General features: G+C 34.2%; 1 protein-coding gene across 2 annotated transcripts in view; it reads left to right on the top strand.

Moving 5' to 3' along the window:
• Nucleotides 1–22,647, top strand: part of cin (Molybdenum cofactor synthesis protein cinnamon) — a 118,631-nt gene that overhangs the window by 18,933 nt on the left and 77,051 nt on the right. For both annotated transcript variants that reach the window (XM_089100739.1, XM_089100738.1), the window contains exons 4-8: nt 6,503–6,734; nt 8,233–8,363; nt 11,491–11,644; nt 13,415–13,596; nt 19,077–19,193. In XM_089100739.1, coding sequence (XP_088956865.1) covers nt 6,503–6,734; nt 8,233–8,363; nt 11,491–11,644; nt 13,415–13,596; nt 19,077–19,193 — 816 coding nt within the window. The remainder of the gene's footprint in view (nt 1–6,502; nt 6,735–8,232; nt 8,364–11,490; nt 11,645–13,414; nt 13,597–19,076; nt 19,194–22,647) is intronic.

Raw genomic sequence — 22,647 nt, 5'->3', positions numbered from 1 at the left:
AATAGAAAACCGATGCTATGACAGAACTCAGGAATCGTCAAGTTTGTATTTTTATTTGCGCCATTTTACTGACATGGAAATGCTCACTTTGAGTTAGGTTTTATTTTTGTTTATTTGTAAAACCTCATGATAAATGGCACTAATGAAAGAGATTATTCATGAACCTAATTTTATTCATTTTCACCTTCTATCATTATTTAGTTAACATCTGATACACGCAAGGGAGACGTTGGGAATATGTTCTCAAGAAATCTCAAAATGTATACAATTCTATATGTCTCTCGTATATTTATACTGTTTTGTATTTTTCGAAATTGCCCCCCTCAACTACACAAAAAAGTCTTGCATATGTGTTTGCTTGCAGACGCTGGGCATCCGTGAACAAGTCATAAATTGAGAGAGTAATTTAGGAAACTTTATGGGGGCACCCACCCATCCAGAGTCTCAGGCAAGTGATCCAAAAATTTGAAAAATTTGTGAAAAATTCAAATATTTTTCAGAATGTTGAGCTGAGCTTAGGCAATTAATAGATACTATTTAAACGATAAAGACGGCTTTAAATGATTGTTCGCCTGTTACTTAAAGCAAATTTATTATTATAGTCCTATGTCAATTATAAATTCTTGGTCAACCTTCTTAAGACCATAGGCAATCGTGTCTTGCTTGCCTCTCATTACAGGCAATCTGACGGTCTTATGTCAATTTTAAATTCTTGGTTAGCATGGCTGAGACTCTAGGCAGAAAAAACTAACAAACAAGTATGTGTCCAATAAGAGAGTCATGCATACTCCTGCCTTTTACCCGTGCCCCAGCCATTTAAATATTTGCCTCTCCAATACTTGGACTATCTGTCTTGGCTTTTCTCTGTCTACAATTGGCCATTTCTTGATGCAACCTATGCAACCTACTGCAAAAAACTTAATAACTTTAATTCAAAAGTTGAGGGACCTATACAAATATTTTTAATGAATAGGCAAATGGATCCTTTTCATATGTGTATATATATATATATATATATATATATATATATATATATATATATATATATATATATATATATATATATATATATATATATATATATATTCACAAAATATATTCCCAATTCACAAAAATATAGAGGAACAGGAGTGGGTGAATTTTTCAAAACCTGACGGGGGCCAATTTTGTTAGTTTTTTTCCAATTTTTTAATAAAAATATCAAAAACTTATATTTTGAAGTCCAAAGGGACAATTGTCCACCCCCCCCCTCTTGCGTTCCTGTGATTATATAACCCTGATCTACTAAGTAAATCACTGAATTCAAAACACAATTACACTTCACACAAGTGAATATGAAAGTATGAAAAAGAAATCGAAGCAAAAGACTATTTATAGCCCCTTGCTTACGTTAGTGATTCCTATTTTTATAGTCCTTTCCTTGAGAGGGTCCTTATTGGAATACGACTTTTCGATTTGTCGAATCAAACAAATAAGATGATGGGTGTCTGAGTGGATTACGTAACTTTCTAAGGCAAGCAAAGAATATGCAAAACCGTCGAAGGATAACATTAATACTTATTGGGGTGCACAAGAAGGGGGGGGGGTGGGGTCTGGTATGTTTTTCCTAAGCTCTCAAGATTTTTGCAACCGTCACAGATGTATAACAGGTCTTATCTTTAGAGTCATGTCTACCCAATAGAAGATAGCAGGGAATCAGCCATGACTGGTATGAAAGACTTTTTGAATTTCTTGTTTCAAGACGAGAAAACATAATCTAATGAGGGGGCGAGCTTTTTTGTCCCCTCTGCTGCTTAACTTATACTTGAAATGCAAGTAATTTATCTATATTTCTGATCAACTACAGCTGTTAAATCCAAGAAATGACGTAGCCAAGAGGCACAGCCCAAGAAGCAAGTCAGTTTTCAAAAAAAGCAAAAAAATTAGAGGAAAAATACAGGCGTTTCGAGGAGTCGAGTCATTTTCCTCTGTTTTTCCTAGTTATACAGCTGATGACAATGAACTTTAACTTTCGGACACCCAATTATCTTATATGTATTCTTTTCTCTATTAATTTTGACAGTTTAGGTGTTGGATCAGAAGTATTTCTGATACCAGATTGATTAGGTGATATAGTCCCCCAAAGCCTTATAATTGACTAATACTATAAAAATCACAAGTATTCTTGGAGTCGGGAGTCATATAGGAATTGAGACATCGAGGTGGAATCCGATTTATAATTGAAATGGGGAAATTTTTTAGCACAACCCCCCCCCGCCCCTAACCTAAGTTTAAAGAAAGTCGGATTTTAAGGGATTTCAGTTTCTTATAAAAGTTAAGAATTAATATTGGGATAAGCAGAAATGGGATGAAATTGATATTTTTATGGAAAAGAGACAGATGGGTATTAAATCAGGGGGCAGGCTCAGAAACAAAATCGCCAAAATCTTGTGCTTTCGGGCATCTCCCGCTTTTGTGCCAGGAAGGATAGATGTAGCCTATATATAAAGCATGATGAAAGCTAGATGCAACTTTACCCGAAAGTTATAAATTCTCAATGTTTGTAGGAAAAAACGTGTGGAGCCTGAGATCCTCTGTCATTAAATATCTTATTAATAACATGTTCTGGCGATTGAGTTAGCATTGTTTGTTAGTTGGTTTTTCACCGTTGCTGTAATTATATACAGAAACCAAGGAGTTTTCTCCAGATTTACGGACTTAGCGAAATATATAGGTAGATGCGAAATATATAGATAGATGCGAAATATATAGGTAGATGCCTATGCAGCTTTTTGACTTTGTTCAATTATTAAATAAAAAAAACAAGTTTTTAAGAAACTTGTTTTTTTATTTAATTTTTGAACGTTTTTGAATAAATGCAGGTTTTGATCTTGGCTCACCGTACATTAATAATTAAAACAAAATTTTCATATTAATTTACTTTTATTTAGTTAAATGGCTTTCTCGAAACTTGTTTAATTTTATTTCCAAACGTTTTTATTAGTAATAAATATACGTAACTTACGAAATAACTTACGTAACGAACTTCTATATTCATATATTTTTAATATGTATATTAGGGGGTTCGCCCCCTAGTCAATACTTTGCTCTTTAAGAAAAAGTTCAAATTTTGTTCCAATTCTTTAGAAATAACCGCTTTATCACAAAGGCCGTTAATTAGATTAAATAGCTCTTATGAAAGTACTAAAAAATCTTTGGCTTAAAGACCGAGGCATTGACTACGGGGTGAACCCAATTATATATGTAATATTTTCTGTTCGTTTAAAGTTTCGACGTTGCTGCTGTTGCAGTTGAAATAGTTGTTTTTTTATATTAAATTTGTGATCTTTTTTTAAATAATGCTGGGAAGTCCGGCGTCCCCTTCATAGCAATGTCCCTTTCCCCATGAAAACTTACTTCATGGAAAGATCCTCACACATAACCCCTGACCCCCCCCCCACTACCAGGAAAAATCTCCCCTGAAAACGTCTGTATGCTTCCAAATAACCAATACTATATGTTAACATTGGATAAAGTTCATAACTTTCAGCCCTCCCCCCGGGAACTTAGGGGGATTAAGTCATCCTAAAAGACATACTTATAATATTTTCGAACATGCTGAACAAAATGACTATCTCAAAATTTTGATCAGGTGACTTTGGGAAAAAAATGAGCGTGGGAGGGGGCCTAGTTGCCCTCCATTTTTTCTGGTAACTTAAAAAGGGCACTAGAACTTTCAATTTCCATTCCAATGAGCCCTCCCTCGATATTCTAGGACGAATGGTTCGATACAATCACCCCTGGGAAAAAAAAAAAAAAAAAAAAAAAAAAAAAAATAAACACGCACCCCGTATATTTCTTCTGGCAAAAAAGTCAAAATTACCAATTTTTTTAGGAGGGTGCTTGAAACCACTACAGTAGGGTTATATGATACGCGGAATATTATGGTATAATTTTCATTAAGGTTCTATAAATTTTAGGGGGGTCTTTCCCCCTTTTTTCTAAAATCCGCCAAATTTTCTCAGGCGCTTAACTTTTGATGGGTAGGATTAAACTTGGTGAAACTTATATATTTGAAATCAGCATTAAAATGTGATTCTTTTGATGTATCTATTTGTATCAAAATGCCGTTTTCTAGAGTTTCGGTAACCATTGAGCCGGGTCGCTCCTTACTTACAGTTCGTTACCACGAACTGTTTGATGAAATCGAAATTCTGTCAGAAAAGATATATTCTGCAAATATATGGTTCACAAACAATAAAAATAAGAAGAACAAAGGGAATTCTTTTCGTAAGACAGTGAAAATAATTTGAATGAATATTTCGGCCCTATTTCCAAGGGCCGTCATCAGCAAAACAAAAATATATAAAAGAAAAAAGACACACAACAACATGCGACCAATAAAACTAAAATGCAAAAAAAAATTTTTCCAAAATTTTCAGCGAAGATTAATTACCTTCACTGTCTTATGAAAAGAATTTCCTATTGTTCTTCTTGTTTTTGTTGTTTGTGATGGAAAGGCAGTGTGGTCTCCGTCGTTAGTTTTAAATTAAATAAAAAAAACAAGTTTTTTAAACTGAAAGTAATGAGCGACATTAAAACTTAAAACGAACAGAAATTATTCCGTATATGGAAGGGGCTGTCCCCTCCTCAACGCCTCGTTCTTTACGCTAAAGCTTTTTATTATTTAAAAAAATAAAATTGTGGGACAGAGTCAAACTTTAGCGTAAAGAGCGAGGCGTTGAGGAAGGGACAGTCCCTTTCATATACGGAATAATTTATGTTCGTTTTAAGTTTTAATGTCGCTCCTCACTTTCAGTTTAAAAAACTTGTTTTTTTTTATTTAATTTTTGAACGTTTTAGAATAAATGCAGGTTTTGATCTTGGCTCACCGTACATGAATAATTAAAACAAAATGTTCATATTAATTTACTTTTATTTAGTTAAATGGCTTTCTCAAAACTTGTTTAATTTTATTTACGAACGTTTTTATTAGTAAAAAATATACGTAACTAACGAATTAACTTACGTAACGAACTTCTATATTCATATATTTTTAATACGTTTATTAGGGGGTTCGCCCCCTAGTCAATACCTTGCTCTTTAAGTGAAAGTTCAAATTTTGTTCCAATTCTTTAGAAATGACCGCTTAATCACAAAGGCCGTTAATTAGAATAAATAGCTCCTATGAAAGTACTAAAAAATCTTTGGCTTAAAGAGCGAGGCATTGACTACGGGGTGAACCCAATTATATATGTAATATTTTCTGTTCGTTTAATGTTTCGATGTTGCTGCTGTTGCAGTTGAAATACTTGTTTTTTTATATTAAATTTATGATCCTTTTTAAATAATGCTGGGAAGTCCGGCGTCCCCTTCATAGCAATGCCCTTCCCCCATGAAAACTTCCTTCGTGGAAAGATCCTCCCACATAACCCCTGACCCACCCCCCCACTACCAGGAAAAATCTCCCCTGAAAAGTCTGTATACTTCCAAATAACCAATACTATATGTTAACATTGGGTAAAGTTCATAACTTTCAGCCCTCCCCCCGGGAAATTAGAGGGATTAAGTCATCCTAAAAGACATAATTATAACATTTTCGAACATGCTGAATTAAATGGCTATCTCAAAATTTTGATCAGGTGACTTTGGGAAAAAAATGAGCGTGGGAGGGGGCCTAGTTGCCCTCCATTTTTTTTGGTAACTTAAAAAGGGCACTAGAACTTCCAATTTCCAATCCAATGAACCCTCCCACGATATTCTAGGACCACTGGGTCGATACGATCACCCCTGGAAAAAAAAAAAAAACAAAAAACAAATAAACATGCACCCGTGATCTTTCTTCTGGCAAAAAATGGAAAATTCCACATTTTTGTAGATGGGAGCTTGAAACCTCTACAGTAGGGTTCTCTGATACGCGGAATATGATGGTGTGATTTTCATAAAGGTTCTATATTTTTTAGGGGGTCTTTCCCCCTTTTTTCGAAAATCAGCCAAATTTTCTCAGGCGCCTAACTTTTGATGGGTAGGATTAAACTTGGTGAAACTAATATATTTGAAATCAGCATTAAAATGTGATTCTTTTCATGTCTCTATTTGTATCAAAATGCCGTTTTCTAGAGTTTTGGTTACCATTGAGCCGGGTTGCTCCTTACTTACAGTTCGTTACCACGAACTGTTTGATATTTAATTGTAAGATGATAGCTGAACCTCTGTTTGGGTAGAACTGAAATAGAATTTTTGTTGTTGAATACATAGATTATTATAAGAAAGCCTAATTATCAATAGCACTCATAATTTTTTTTTCTCCCAAGAAGTCTGCAAACTGTTTACAAGACACGACATAATATTTGGGGTAACGGTAGGCTTATCAGTTTATTAATTTTTCATTTTTTAAATATTATAAGTATGCTTGAGGTTGAATCTTTAGTAGCTAAAAGTAGATATAAGATTTTTAGGTTTTGTGCGTAAGATTTTTTTGGTGTTTCATTTTTACTTTCTTTACTATGATTATATTTTCAAGACCAGTTTGTGGTATTCGTGGCAGCACCCTTATTATAAACACTCCTGGAAGCCCCAAAGCAGTCGTCGAATGTTTAAATTTTATAAAGCCCTCGTTGAAGCATGCCCTTCAGCTTTTGAAAAACGATCTGGAACCAGTCAAAGTCACTCATGATGCGATGCAGTCCCTCCCTTCTTCAACGAAAGCTGCTTCTACCACTGGTGAAACGACATATTCTTGCTGTAAGCACAAGGTGAGTTTTTATGTAGCGCATCCAGGATCCAATCCTAAAGCAACAGAGGGAGGGGGAGTATTATAATTAAGGAAATTGTTGTTTAAGTTGTTGAATATACCATACATTTTTTTTGGATGAATGATATACTACCACTATCATAATAACTCATAGCAGCACCAAGTTGCCTACTGCTAACGCAGCTGTGAACGCTCCTCCTCCGGTCTAATCTTTTCATAGCTTTACTCTGTACTCCCTCCCACGATGCTCCAGTTTCCTTTAAATCCTTTGTGATGACTTCTTTTCACCCTTTTCGTGGACGACAGGAAATCTTTAGTAATCTACCATCAGTCGTGCTTTAACTTTACCTAGCCATAGTATATATATATATATATATATATATATATATATATATATATATATATATATATATATATATATATATATATATATATATATATATATATATATATATATATATATATATATATATATATATATATATATATATATATATATATATATATATATATATATATATATATATATATATATATATATATATATATATATATATATCACACACACATATACATATATATATATATATATATATATACAATATATATATCAAGACCGTATCCAGGGGGGTTTAGGGGGTTTGCCCCCCCCTCCCCGAAATGTTTGTCTGACTCTTAAAAACGTAACAAACATGGATATAAACACATTTTGTATGCGTTTTTTGAGTTTTTTTTTTGACCCCCCCCCCTCAAAAAAAAAAAAAAACTGAGTAAAACCCCCTCCGAAAAAAAAATCGTGGGTACGGCCTTGATATATATATAAACGGTTTTTTTTTCAGATAGTTTTTAAAAGAAAAATTGTGTAATAGCTATAGCGTAGAGCCGAATATTATAGACGAGGTAAAAAGGCTTAGAGCCAGAGACAGCGTAGTAATATGTTCCAACCCTTGAATAATCTTCCTTTTCTTTGATAAAGTAAATCCGTCTTTGTAGATGTGAAAAATTGATATAAGCCCACGAGGAGAGAACATTTTATAGTTTGAAACTCATTCTCAGAAAAAGTACTTTGGTTATGACAATGTGTCTTTAGCCTAATTAATTGGACATATTCCCGCTGCTTAGGCCCATACAACAGAAAAGAACTATCTTCATTTGATATTTTTGGAGTAGATCATGGGAACTCTCAAAAGGGTTTGGAATTAATGTCTTCCGGGACCTACCATGCTCAGTTTCTGCATGCAATATTACCAACCTCACTGCGGTAGCTGACCACAGGGGGTTCAACTGCCAGAATGGTATCACAATCACAGTGGTGACAGTTTTTTTCATAAATTAGAAAAATGCAAAGCAATAAAAACAAAAAGATTAGGTCATTAAACTAACTAGTTTTTTTGAAAATGTTTATTTGTTTTCTATGTTTTTGTTTTATTAGTGTTTCTCCACTTTTGTCTTTATAGTGGGTTATAAATAAGTTCTTACTATATTGTTATGCCTTTTAGGTGGAGCTTGATCCGGAATTGGTTGCAAGGCGTCATAGGGAATCTCCTTATCCTATGATCGCAGTTGAAGAGGCACAGGGAAAGGTTCTTGAGCATTGTCAAAGCCTGGGTGATGAAGTAAAACCTCTTCAGTAAGACCTTTTATTTATTTATTTTTTTTCTTTCTTTAATAAGAGAGTAAGAATGAAGGCTGGTAAAAGAATTATAATTGATGATAATATGTTAATCTTGAGAATGAAAACCATAAGTACAGAATCATTGTTGTATGCTTCCTAAGATGTGTGATATTTGAACTTATTTCTCTCTGGAACAAGGATGTCAATAGGGAGAGGGGCACGGGAGCAATTGCCTCCCAGCATTCGAGTAATACTTTTCTGGTAGTTCCATTAAAAAAAAAAAATATACCTCTTGGATTTTGTAATATGTATTCTTTGTATCGTCACTAAAAAAACAAAACAAATCATTACCCCCCCCCACCCTCCCACCCCTCATTTTCGTGAGTTTGCGCAAGAATGAAGTTTGACAAAAATTATAAATAATAGTTATAATAATACTGTATGCTTCCTAAAACATGCTAGGTGTAAACTAATTTCTCTCTAGAACAAGGGAAAAATCGGGGGGTGGGGGGGGGGCAATTGTCTCCAAAAATTTTGAGAAATGCCTTTTTTTGTATTTTCTCTGAAAAAAAATGCAGCCCCTTGATTTTGAAAAATGCTTTTTTGCATCTTCATTTAAAAGAAATCGAAAAAAAATCACTGTCCCCCCTCATTTCTGTGAGTTAGCACCACTGCTCTGGAATTATGTGGTTGACTCTGATCAGTCACAAAGGAACAACCGGCCTACTTTCTGAGCTTGGTCGTGGTATGGATCGCACACTAGAGCTGAAGGTACTGAAAAGCACTAAATTTTGACCCTTTTGAGGTTGACCACCACCTTTGCCATGGATAAATATAAAGAAATCGCACTATGAGTCTATGGTAGGGAAAACTGTCCTTTATTGTATGTGAAGACCAACCATACAGCTGATAATTATCTCATTGCCAAGACTAGTGGCTTGCAAACAGAAGTCAGGTTCTTGAAATCTATTCCCGCCTTCCTTGACCCTATCCCCCCAGATATTTCTGTGTCTTCCTTTAAATTACTTGGGGTTACAATTTCCTCTAATTTAAAGTGGGATATCCACGTGAAAGATATTGTCCGTAGAGCTAATGCGTCCATGTCTCTCCTTCAGCTCTTGAATAAATTTAACATCCCCCCATCCCATTCTTTAGGGATTTATACTTCCTTTGTCCGCCCCCATCTTGAATATGCTTGTCCAGTTTGGCATCCTGGCATCTCCCGTGATGAATCAGATAAAATTGAATCTATTCAAAAAAGAGCCCTAAGAATAATTTTTAAAGAAACTTTGGTACCATATTCACTCCTTCTAAAAAAGGCCAAGCTGGAAACTCTTGGGCACAAGAGAGGAACGCTGTGCCTCCGTTTTGCAAAAAATGCAATAATAAACCCTCGCACGGAAAACATTTTCCCCAAAAGACACTCCCTATCCAGACATCGCCTGCCACGTACTGTATCTGAACCCATCCCTATCTTGTCCCCCATCCGTTGTTTAACCTACAGATATGAAAAAACCTTTTTTCCCCTTCATTACTGATCAAATAAACCACTATTTTTTTTTTTTTTTTTTTTTTTTTTTTTACTGGTGATACCCATGCTGGTGTCCGTTTGGCTCTTCCATTCCCTCCCCTTTTTATATACTCTCTTTTGAATCTTTTTAACATTATTTTTATCTCAATTTTTTTTTTGGTTTTGTTTTAATTTGTGCCTTTTTAACTTTCTTACATTTGACACTTTTTGTTTTTTAGACTAATGAATGGCTTTGCCTTTCTGATATTTTTGTTTTTGGCATTGTTTAGCCAGTTTTTTAGTTGTTGTGCTATTTCTATGTCGTTTTTTATTATATGACCCCGAAATGCGAATTCGGCCCTTCGGGGCTTGTGATAGTCATTTTTTGAAATAAATATCTTATATTATCTAGTTCGTGCCACGAATATTGCCATTCAAAGAAATGATAAGAGAGGAATGTCAATTGCATGCTTCAATTTTGGTCATAAGCTTTTGGTGCGGTAGTGATGTCGCTGCTCAACCATACTGGGAAAGAAAACTCAGACATCTATTCCAATCACTACTCAGGAAACTTGAGTCGTTAAAACTGATTTGTGCAACGTCCGCCAAGGGCCTTGACCAAAGATGAGTCTGCCAGCTAGTAAACTCAGCTAGATTAGACTAGTCTAGATGACTTAGAGAAAACTTGAGTCAGTAGTAATAGTTTGTGCAAAATGCACCAAGGGTCTCGATCAGAGATGAGTCTGCTGACTAGCAGACTCATCTAGACTAGCTGGCAACTTGCTAAATCTGTTAATAGAAAGACTGCTGATTAGCAGACACATCTAGACTAGCTAGCATCTTGCTAAATCTGTTAATAGAAAGACAGATATATTTATTAAAAGTAATTGTACGTATAAAAAAGAAGAAAGCAATTAGAACATTTAGGTTTTACAATCTGATCATAAATTATAATATAATAAGATTTTAAAAAGCTATTATTTCCCTAATAAAAATAGTGAAGATACACAGAGCCTATCCTTAGAGAAAAGGGAGAGGATCATAGGACTCTATTTGGGATGTGATGAAAGGTAAGGATCGGTCCAAGCTAGTCACATTTGCACTTGAATCTTACCTCTGATTTTCCTTAACTCGCCAACTTTGAAACATAATTTGAATGGCATACAAATAAGAGACAAGGCTACTTTGGCTTGCGCATGTCTTTTGCTCACACTTACCGAATTTCGGATGAGCATAACTTGCTCCTAATGTTTCTAATACACTTCTTAAATGAAAAAAAAAAAAAAATTGTTAAACACCTACTTGAGGAGAAGGTAGATTCGTTTATTTTCTAACTATTTTATTGGGTATGAGGTAGTCAGGGCTAAGTTATTATTCAAAAAGGGGCTAGTTAGAAGAAAAGGGCGTGCTGATACCTATTGTACCCTTTTTGTAAAAGTGGCTCATTTATCTTCGGCTCAAAATAAAGCGAAATTATCAGATTTTAAAATCAACAATCTGTGCTATTTGTAATAATCGTGGCCTGAAACTTTTATAAAATTTTCGTCACACCAAGTAAAACAATTACATAATTTATCGCTTTTATTGTCTGTTTTTAGAATGGTAGAGATAAATATTTAATATTATTTCAAGATTCGCTTTGGGACAAGTTCTGGCGGAAGATGTTTATGCCAGTGATCCTTTACCCCCTTTTCCTGCGTCAGTGAAAGATGGCTACGCTGTAATAGCAGCGGATGGCATAGGGAAGCGCCGTGTGATATCTGAAGCCTCCATCTGTGGATCGAAGGTGAGTCGTCTGATTGCAACAGAAAAAAATTGTAACTAGCAGACCAGGGAGGGTCATTTCTTTATTATTTAATTTGCAAATGAAACATTTTATTCGATAAAAGGCTGGAAAGATGCACTGTTTTCTCTTACCATTTAAGTGTGTACACGTGTAAACAATAAGGTGGCGTTTTTAGAGAAGAGGTAGCGCTTTCTTGGCAAATATTTTAAATTGTAAGCATGGACGCTTTCCAAGCTATCAAGCAGTATAATAAGTAAAATTCAATGAAATTGAAACTCTGTAAGTGTTTTCACATATCTAGAAGTGAAAGTATTCAGTTTCATTGATTCAAACTCCCGAACTTAAATAAGTTACAGTAAAAAAGATGCTCAAAATGAGCGCTGATCTAGAAAGAATAGATCAGAAGCTGGTAGAAAATCCCCTCGTACTGAATATGTATGGCTGTTTTAGCTTCTGTCCGACTTCTGTCGGACAATAATTAAATAAAATAGGATAATAAGTAAAATAAATAAATTAAATAATATAAATGCAGTTGTAATATAGTATATATAAGTGCAATTCAATATAATATAGAACATAAATTATAATGTATATAATTATAAATATAAATAATAGTAAATGAAATATAAATATATTAAAAAAAGAAAAAACAAATAGTAAAATAAAATGATGAAATGTCCTGGTAACTGTTGGTTGTTTTACATGTTCATTCCACCCTTTCAATGGTAAACAATTGGCAATTGCTGCCTTAGCTAAAGGTCATATTTAACATTTTCTCACTTGTGAGATATTTACTCAAAACTAACTCAAGTTTTTCTCCATTGGGGAGTCAACAAGCAATGAAGATCAAGAGGATCAAAGTCTGATTGAACATACATTGCCCTGCAGATCTTCCCTTTGAGAACAGCTTAGCAAACGATTTTTTTTCAATCATCTCAAAGGAATGAAAATGTCGAATATAGTCTTTAAACGTTACAGCGATGAATCGCCTCTATCTTTTTTTTAAATCGAGCTAACGCGTTTTCATTTAAAACATTAGGCTATTGGCAATCAGTACATTGTCTTGTAGATACCAAATTCCAAATCTTTTATAATTTCAAACCTGAAAAATATACACTATTCCGTGACCGTCACTGTAGGATAAGAGACGATTTTACCAACATCTCTGAATTTACACTTAAAATAGAATAAATAAATGTCGTTTTTCTAGTCTTGCCAATTTTCCTACTATTATGCATTTGCATAAAAGTAATCCTCGTCAATAGTAGCCAAAAATCCGAAACAAACCGAAATTCTGAAAACCATATTTTCAAATATTATTTATTGCTTCACATTTTTCATTTGTTTTATTCTATTCTGATTTCAAATATATAATAGTTACAAACGCAACCACTTTAATGTAATTCCATGACTGAACTTACCATGAAAATAAAATCAATAAGCCAGTTGTTGTTCCTCCGGTCTTGTTATATGGCCATGTGTTCAATTTAATTCTCCCTACATTGGCTCGAGTTTCATGTTAATGAGAAATGATAGCAAAAGAAATGATATTACTGCTATTACCACTAATACTACTAATAACTCACTGCTCCACCAAGCCGCTTGAGGCCAACGCAATTACGAATACTCCTCCTCCTCTCTATTTCATTAAAAGCTTCACTCTATACCCCCTCCCCAGAATTTCCGAATTCGAATTTCGGTCTATTAATCCATAATCCATGTTAAGATCCATAAAAGCATACATGTTATTAATTAGATATTTCTCTCAAGCCTGAACTTCAGAAAGTGCAGCCTGGATGGTGTATGCGAATCAACACTGGTGCTCCGTTACCCTCAGGTGCTGATGCTGTAGTTATGGTAGAATATACTAATGTCTTAGAATGTTCAGAGGATGGCAAAACGGAGCACGTGATTGAAATCTTAAAAAGTCCTCATGCTGGAGCGGAAATAAGGTGTGGAATTTTTGTACGTTTTGTCACTCATGTCTATATTTCACCACAAAATATAAGTGGTCTCCACTGGCTAAAAATTTGGGAGTCTCTGATATAGTTCGTAATGATTAAAAAGTGGTTAAAAAAATTATCTAAAACCTGTCAAAAATTGTCTCTGATTGAAATGAGGCACAAAAAAGGCCATAGCACCAATTGTCACAGAGTCAGGACAGTTAATCATTTTACCCTACATCAAGGAATAAGTGTTCCAAATAAATTAAATTGAGTTGCCAGTAAAGTTTGAATTCTTTTTGGGTTGTGTTTCAGGAGGGCTAAAGAATAACTGTCAGATTCGTCACATTTCCTTATTTTTCTACTTTGTTCCTCTTTTTTCTTTTCTTTTGAAAGTTTTTCCCCTTTTTTTATGTTCCATTCTTTGCAAATTTTCTGCATGTATTTTTTTGTGCTCTAGGTATTAATATCACATAAACTCATGCATACTGAATTATTGTATACGTAGTTTTCATAATGCTGGCCGTCTTACTCCTGTCCTTGAAGAGAATAAACCCTTAAATGAATGTTCACCACACTGGCCATTAACGATAACTACGACTTTCTGTAAAATTTTTGAGAAGTTGATAGTGCCTGAGTGGATTGATAAATGTTATATGCCCCAATATCAATATGGGTTCCGGAAAGGAATAGGGTGCGCTAATCGACTGACGGCACTGTCGTCAGTTTTGATTGATGCTGATAATTCGGGAGAGCCACTTGTTCTAGGGAGCCATGATGTCAATCGTGCTTTTGATTCGATGATTCACGCGCATCGTACTTTGTATAATATGAATGCTCATTTAACTGTCATAGTTAATCTGCCAGACAGAATGATTACAGATATAGTGATACCTAATCGCCATGGAGTAAGGCAAGGTGCCCTCACATCCCCAATCGCGTTTAATAATTGTGTTCTGGACGCACAGTCCCAAGCGATTTCCCAAGAGATAGATGTATCTCTTATGGCTTATGCGGGCGATGTCTTAAACCCCAGCCAAGCGGTAATGGCGTTTGATAAAAACTTTTCGATTGTGAATTGCGATTATTCAAAGATAAATCCTAAGTTTAACAGGGAAAGATCAGAAGTGGTACTTTTCAACTGTGGTCCAGTTCCCGAAGGATTTAAAGTTGATCTTGATGGAGTATCGGTTGCTCATAAATCAGAAATGAAATATCTTGGCTTCCCAATCGGTGACTCCCTTAAAGCAACTAGACCTTAAGCTCCCTTAAAGCTCCTCACTCGTCATTTCCAGTGCCGGACATCTAGTACCTGCGGCAGCATAGTATCTAATAAACTTCGTTTTAAACGCCAACCACTAGCTAAATTGTATAACTCATATGCGCTTCCAAATTTTTTTACCTTACACCTTTTTGGCGTAACTTTTCGGCAATGGAACTAAAGTAGCTCCGACCGGTATGCTAAATATCTTCTCCGTCTCCCCCTTTGGGCAAGTAATTCTTGGACCAATAGAAGATATGGTATTTAGACCCTAATGCTACCATCGGCAGATGCATTGAAACTTACAATAACGGAATCAATGGACACCCATGGTGTTCCCCTTTAAAACAATAAATGTGTCACGTTTTTTCTTCTTTTTTTTTTTCCTATTCTTGTTTGTAATTATTGTGCTTGTGTGCTTGTTTTATGACTTTTAATTTTGTTTTATTTGTTATTTTTCGTCTTTTTCTTGTCTTTTTTACTTTTCTTATACTTTGTTATTGTGTTTACAACGGGTCATAAATAAATCCAATTCAATATAATTACATATATGTAATTTATGATCATTTTGTCATTTAGATTACATTTTAAACAACAAGATGTAATAATGTTCAGTTTTTGGAAAGCTGGGGAAGGGTTTCTTTGAATAGTTCTTGGATCGAAATGAATTCTCGACAGGGGTTCTCTACTCACCGAAAAGTTTTGGAACATCTAATCAAGATGTATATACTAGTTAACTGTAATTTCTTATGCTTAAGAAGTGTCTCAAAAATAATAAGAAACCTCAAAAGAGGTTTGCGGTTGTCTGACTAAAATGAGGCAAGGTAAACGAGAAAATTCCATTTTAAAAGTATTCAAAGGATCGAACCATTTAATTTTTCTTAATATTTTAAATATTTAATATCTTAATATTTAATTTCTTAATATGCTAAAATTTTTAATATTTTAAATATTTAAATATTTTAAATCATTTAAATTAAATTGTTTGTAAAGTGTGCATTGTTTCTTTGTGTGTGTTCTGGGAGGGCAAAGGAATAACAGCTAGGTTGGCCACAATTCATTATTTATCTACTTTGTTCCTTCTTTTTTCATTTCTCTGTTGTTTATCCGGTTTTTTGTTATGATCCATCTTTCGTGTTGTTTTTCCCTGTTTTTTCTTCATATTAATTAAAAAAAACTTTTACACAAAATAAGTTTTTTTTTTTTAAGTAAAGAACTCCATTAAACCAAAAATGAAGAAAAAATGGAATCAAATAGTTTATCAAGCATACAACTACCACAAATCAATATCAGTAAATAAATGAAACCCAAAACAAACATAAATTTTAATTTCTGTTGCTTTTTCTGGTATAAGGTTCTTGCTTTTTCTGGTATAAGGAATAATAAATCTCACGGGGGCTGGTGAGAGGTGGGAAAAGGAAGTACAACATTTTATGTAACCCTTTTTACTTGGATCAACAAATACGTATATAACCCCTCAAACACAATGAAAGAGACATGATCTTTATTCGTTCAGTCATTTTCTTCCGATTTTAAGTTCATGTATGAATAAAACTTGGCGAAATATTTGTGCGAGTTTAGATTGTTTGCCTCTTATTTCAAGCAAATTAATGGTCCTATGTCAATTCTAAATTCTTGGTCAACCTTCTTAAGACCATAGGCGGGCGTGCCTTGTTTGCCCCTTATGCCAGGCAATCTAACGGTCCTATGTCAATTTTAAATTCTTGATCAACATGCCTGAGACTCAAGGCAGGCGTGCCTTTCCAAAAACTAACAAACAAGTATGTGTCCAATAAGGACTCATACTTACTCCCGCCATTTACCCGTGCCGGAGCCATTTAAACATTTGCCTCTCAATTACTTGGACTATCTGTCTTGGCTTTTCTCTTTCTATCTACAATTAGCCGTGTCTTGATGCAACCTACTGCAAAATACTTGATAATTTCATTTCTCATATCTTCAATACGTTTCATTTTTGCTAAACGGTTGGCTCTAAAAATTTTCGATGTCAAAACATCCAGAAAACCGTATCTGTTCCCTCATTTATAATGGGGTCTGGATATATTCTTCCGAGACTGTAAAAGCTGGGCTCTTAGAAACGATTTCTTCACGCCTAAAGTATATTAATAACCATATCCGTGGAAACTTTTTCCCGTACTGTTTTTTTTCTTTTATTTCTTTCTAAACCTAATTTAGTAGTAAATACATGCATTTCAAACAAATATATGAACACTAAAAAGCTGGTGAAAGGGAACCGTATTGCTTTTATGCATTTATTTAGGTCAAGAGCAGGTTTGCCACCCTGGCCTGGAAGAATTTACTAAATCTGAGAGGAAGAATTTTCTAAATCGCATGTGTTTTTACTGAATGCTAAAAAAAAAAGTTTTTTGCGTGCGGCTACCGCCGCACGCGAATCTTCAACTATCGATTTTTACTATAGGATGATAATCAATTGGATTTACACAATCTTTTTTCTTCTTTTTTTACTCTGTTCCTCTTTTCTTTCGTTTTCATATTATGATTGAAAATCCTGGAAACCAACAAGTTCAAATATTTGTTTTTATTATTTGGATGTACTACTGAATAGGCTTCATAATTCAAATGCAGTGTATCCAAGACGTCAAAGAAGAGTCTGGATTCTTGGATTATGGAAATCCTGCTGGTGAAGCCCGGCTTTAAATTTATCAATGGTTTCAGCTCATAAAATTCAGATATATTGAAAAATTAAAAAATAATCAACAAAGAAAAACAGCTACAACTCATATTCGCGAAGCAATTCAGGCCATGGAGTGCTTAGAATCTGAGGTGTGTTTGAAAGTGGCGGCTTTTGAAATTTGTCCCCAGTTTCCGTTTTTGGGTTTGAAATCTATACCCTTCAATTTTGAATTTTTAAGAGCAAATTTGCCACTTTTAAAACACTAATAGGGCTGGTCTTTAAATAAGGTATAAGCTGCTTACAAAGATGTCTGGCAAATTGTAAAGCAATTAATTTAGGATTTTTTTTTAACTGATTTTTTCTGGATTCTCTCTCGTTCGTATTCAAGGGAATCAAAAAACCAATATGTCACTTCAAAACGGAAATGACAAAATCGGCTACCGGTTTAGTTGTAAAAATATGTAAATTAAAAAGTGCACCTCAAATTGGACTAGGGCTGCCAAGAAAAAGAAAACTTATATAACATACAATAATTAATTAATAAAAAAAATAACATTGTGTCAATAGTCTTCAGGTCACGCAAATAATGCAAATTGAAAAATAAGAAGAAGAATATGTAGTCGCAATTTAAAAAAAAGTCGCACTTAAGAGGCTTTAGTCGTCCTGGGCCACATCCAAATTTAAAGTAACCACTAGTGTCGAATTCTGACTGAAGGGATCTACTTGTCTCCATTTCTTGATAGCCCGAGTCAAATCGCTGGGGATCACCCAGTCATGTTCTCCACTTGGCGACCCGAGAACAAGTTGCTTCGTTTCCATCAGGACGAAACACTCGAGACATTTAGCATATTCCGGTTTTTAGTTTTGATGACCGACAAAATCAAGAACTGTCTCTCTGCTCCAGCACTTGAATGGGCCAGGCAACTGAGAGTAAGGAAGAACTTGGGAAGGTAAGAAAATAGTTCGTTTCCAGCAGCGTCTTTAAAAAGGGACAAGGCTAACTAACAAGGGCAGTATTGACTACGAGAGTCTGGGATCTATTTCTGAAAACAAATTAAGCAAGCTTAACAGTCCTGATTTTAAATAGTTTGCCTTTAAAAACGAGTATCAAGAAGAAGTCGAGAGAAAAGTAGAGATTTTTAAGCGCTAGGGTTAACGCGAAATCGCAAGACTAAGAGCAATAGTAGCCATAATATCTAACGTAATCGAAATCAGATTTTGTAATGAATGGACCCTAATTTTTTCCCCTGAATTCATGAAAAATAACAAAAGTTTTGTTTACTACAAATCATGACTTTTTACTAGATTTCGGGAAATTTACTGTATCCTCAAAATTTACTAGATTTTTTTTTTTACTAGATCTAGTAAAATCCTACCTACGGTGGCAACCCTGGTCAAGAGATATAAAAGGCCTGGGAAGCCTTTGAATATCATATTATAGTTTCCGATTTGATTTTGTATTTAATCTAAACTTGGTCTAAAGTAATTCCACTCTACAAAGCCTAGACTCATGTACTAACTGCTGTTTGTTTTCAATAATTAATATGAACTTCAACTTGATTCGTCTTTCAGACCAATTGGTTCAGATATCAAGGAAGGTGATATAGTTCTAAGAAAAGGAAGCTGTATTGGACCGTCTGAAGTTGGAATATTAGCAACGATAGGAAAGACAGATGTTAAAGTTTATAGGTAATATATAATTTAACTTATTTATAGATTTATTATATTTTTCGTTACGTTTGTTGTAGTAAGTAAATAAGTAATTCGTTTATTTAAATAGCTATCGTTTCACTAAAAAATGAACACTGAATTACGCTGCTTTTACTATCACAAAAGAAACAGAAAATGAGAAAAAAAGGTCACTTGTTAGATACATTCACAAATTATGACACGAAGGAGTTTATAACTCTGTTCGTACGACATTTAATGGTTTGTAGTTTATTCTGATGTCAGGGTCCAATCATTGTCTAAGAAGGGTCCCCTGAAGCAGGGTCCAAGCATTACTTAAGTAGCACGTTTTTGGACATTTTCTAGTTCTGCTGACATTTAAGTAGCGATTTGAATTTGGGGACCAGGGCAGCAATGCTTGAGGATAGGCCTGATGTTGGCGATCCAAGAAGCCCAACCTGCGCATGCTTGTTAAACTTATGATTGAGTAGTGACCTTTGCTTGCAATTTTGTCCTTGCAAGCCTCTTCTTAAAAGCTCCTCTCCGTACGTCTGGTGTTAACTAAACAATGAAGAAAAAGAAGAAAAACAAGAGTATTAGGTTGATGGAATTGTTTTATTTGTTAGTACCATCTATAATAGATTTCACAAGTGACGGAAATAAAACCAAACTCGAATAAATATTTGGATGTCAGTAAAATAATCTTTTTGTTTTCAACCCTATCCCAGCGCAAATACAAAGTTGCTCCAAGTTTGCTATTGACCTCTCAAGTATATCATTCTTCACATCAGCGAGCTTAGTAGAGGAATTCACCTTTTCATCAACATTTGTCCATCGAAAGCATGATCTTGAGGATTTAATTCTTTTGCTTATCGTTCTTTCCAACACTTATGATAGAGCTATAAATCTTATCCGAGGCGTTAATTGTTCAGCAACTAAATGATCTTGAAAAATTATATATTTACATTATATATTTACATAAAATATATTTACATAATATATTTACATAAAAATTTATATATTTACATAAATTTTTTTATACATTACATGTATTCTATATAAATTTTTGTATTTATATTTACTTTTGATATACTTATTATTTATATTATTTACAAAAAAAGGTAAAGAATACGGCATTGGACTTTACAGTCCCTACCGGTGGTGCTGATCTCCGTTTCTTGGCCCTTGGGCCAGGAACTGCAATGGGGGGTTGGGGGCCAGCCACCCTGTGCTTTCGCACTCCCTTCCTGTTTACCTTCCCCAGATTTCTCCAGGTACCTATATTATTTATGATATTACATTATTTATTATTTTTAATAAATAAAAGAAGTAGTTTTTATTTAAAAAATAAAGAGAAGGGGTCGCCTCCTTCTAAACCACCTGCTCCTCGCACTTGACAAAACAAAAAAAGAATATGAAAATGACAAAACGGTTTTAGGGCCAGTACAGGGAACGAAGAGAACAAAAATTAAACGAAAATTTTGCACATATAGAACAAGGCGTCTTCAGCGTAGAAAAAAAAAAACAAATTAAAAAATTAGAATCTAAAACTAAAATAATAAAAATAAGACAATTTATTTGTATAATTTTATTTAGTTGCCTTATTTTTATACGGACTCATGATTATCTGTATGGAACAGGGAAGCAAAAGTACGAATCTTCATATTGTAATTTGTAAATAAAGCGTAAGCTTTTAGACGACTAACCGATCACTTTAGTATTTGTGGAATGTTGTAAGCCATATTTATTGCGATTAACCTGTCTTAAAATCAAGGTCTGCATCAGCCAGGCGCTTGATATTTAACGTAATTATAGTCGGATAACGAGCGAGAGAGTTTTGGGTTTTAAATTAAGGCATTTTTTTCTTTTTTTGTTAGATGTTCATTTCTATATGTCATTTTAGAATGGTATTACATTGGTATTATTGTGGTATTGTGGTATGTATTATTTGGTATTATTGGAATGGTATTAATGGTATTACATATATTTATGATATTACATTATTTATATTGTATTAGACAATTTATTTGTATATTTTATTTGGTTTCCTTATTTTTATACGGACTCGTGCTTATTTATATGGAACAGGGAAGCAAAAGTACTTTTTAAGGGGGCTAAATTCCTCTAGCCCTCAAACGTGCCCTTTTTGCATGATATAAAACCTATTTAAAATAAACAGATACACGTATGAAAGCTATTTAGTCAATACGATTTATATAAAAAAACTAATATTAACAAATTGTTGCCAATTTAACATAACAGGATAAAATTACCAGGCCAAGATCTAATAAATGAAGAAGATGGCAAGGAATTATATGTATGCCAAAAAATTATTTAGACCAAAGCAAAATCAGAAAGAAAGTAAATATTTTATTTAAGCTAAGCTAAGGGATTAAAACAAGTAAGAAGAGAAGAGAAAATAAAGGAGGGGCTAGCTTTGACAGAACTAATGCTACTCGTCTTAAACATCTTTTTTCGGGGAGGTGGGGTTCTCTGTAGAAAATGGAATAGGAGTGTGCGTTGGCCTAAGTTGTGTTGGTGTACCAATGAACTATCTGTAGGTGTGACAATTATAGGAAAATCTATATCAGAATGGAAACATACTGCATTTTTTTTTCAGAAAAGAATTCTTAATCTTTAAAAAAGATGTTAACTTAGATGAAATAAGAAAGAAACGTTTCAAGTATAGGGTCTTGTGATATTATCTAGTAGATTTTCCTGAAAAAGAGAATGTTTCAAACGAGCCACAAGTCTTTTTGAAGTAATAAATTAAGTATCCCCCGAATTATTCTTTGTATTATTCTTTTTTTACCCGGCCACTGGGTATAGAAGGGGTGGTCGTAGAAACTTGGAGAGGGCTCATTAGTTTGGGTAAAGGTCTAGAATTGGGGTTATTGAGAAGGAATCATGTTAAGAAAACAATTCTTTCTTCATAATATGCAAATTTTCGCTAAAGCTCTTCTATCAACAAAATCAAACACTTGCTCATAATCGATAAAACTGAGGATCAAAGGTGTTCGATAACTCAGGCACTTCTCAATTATTGACCTAAGAGTGAAAATATGGTTTACCCTTCCTGAAATCGCACTGTTTTTCTCCTAAAACTTTGTCTACAGCATCTCTCAGTCTAAAAAGTATCATATTACTAATTAATTTGCTACCTACAGAAACTAGGCTAATGCCTCTATAATTACTACACTCATTTCTTATCCCTTTTCTTATACAGTGGTTTAATTAAGAGGTTTCCTAAAATCGCTAGATACTTCCCCCTTTTCGAAACCTCAGAGCCATCGTATTTAAGAAACACATATACCACACTATCAGGATCTGAGGCCTTGTTATTTTTAATCCTTTTAGTTCTATCGCTAATTCTTCCTTACAAAACAAATCTTCTTTCACACCCAAGGTATCACAAATTTTTCCATTTTCCTCTATATCTTTTACTGCAACCCTATCCCGGTTTAGCACATTCTCA

This window comes from Artemia sp. Qi Xiang Cuo, chromosome 14 (assembly GCF_049724085.1).
Source record: "Artemia sp. Qi Xiang Cuo chromosome 14, ASM4972408v1, whole genome shotgun sequence".
Taxonomy (NCBI): domain Eukaryota; kingdom Metazoa; phylum Arthropoda; class Branchiopoda; order Anostraca; family Artemiidae; genus Artemia; species Artemia sp. Qi Xiang Cuo.
Note: the sequence above shows the minus strand (reverse complement) of the source record. Positions and strands in the feature narration are given on the sequence as shown.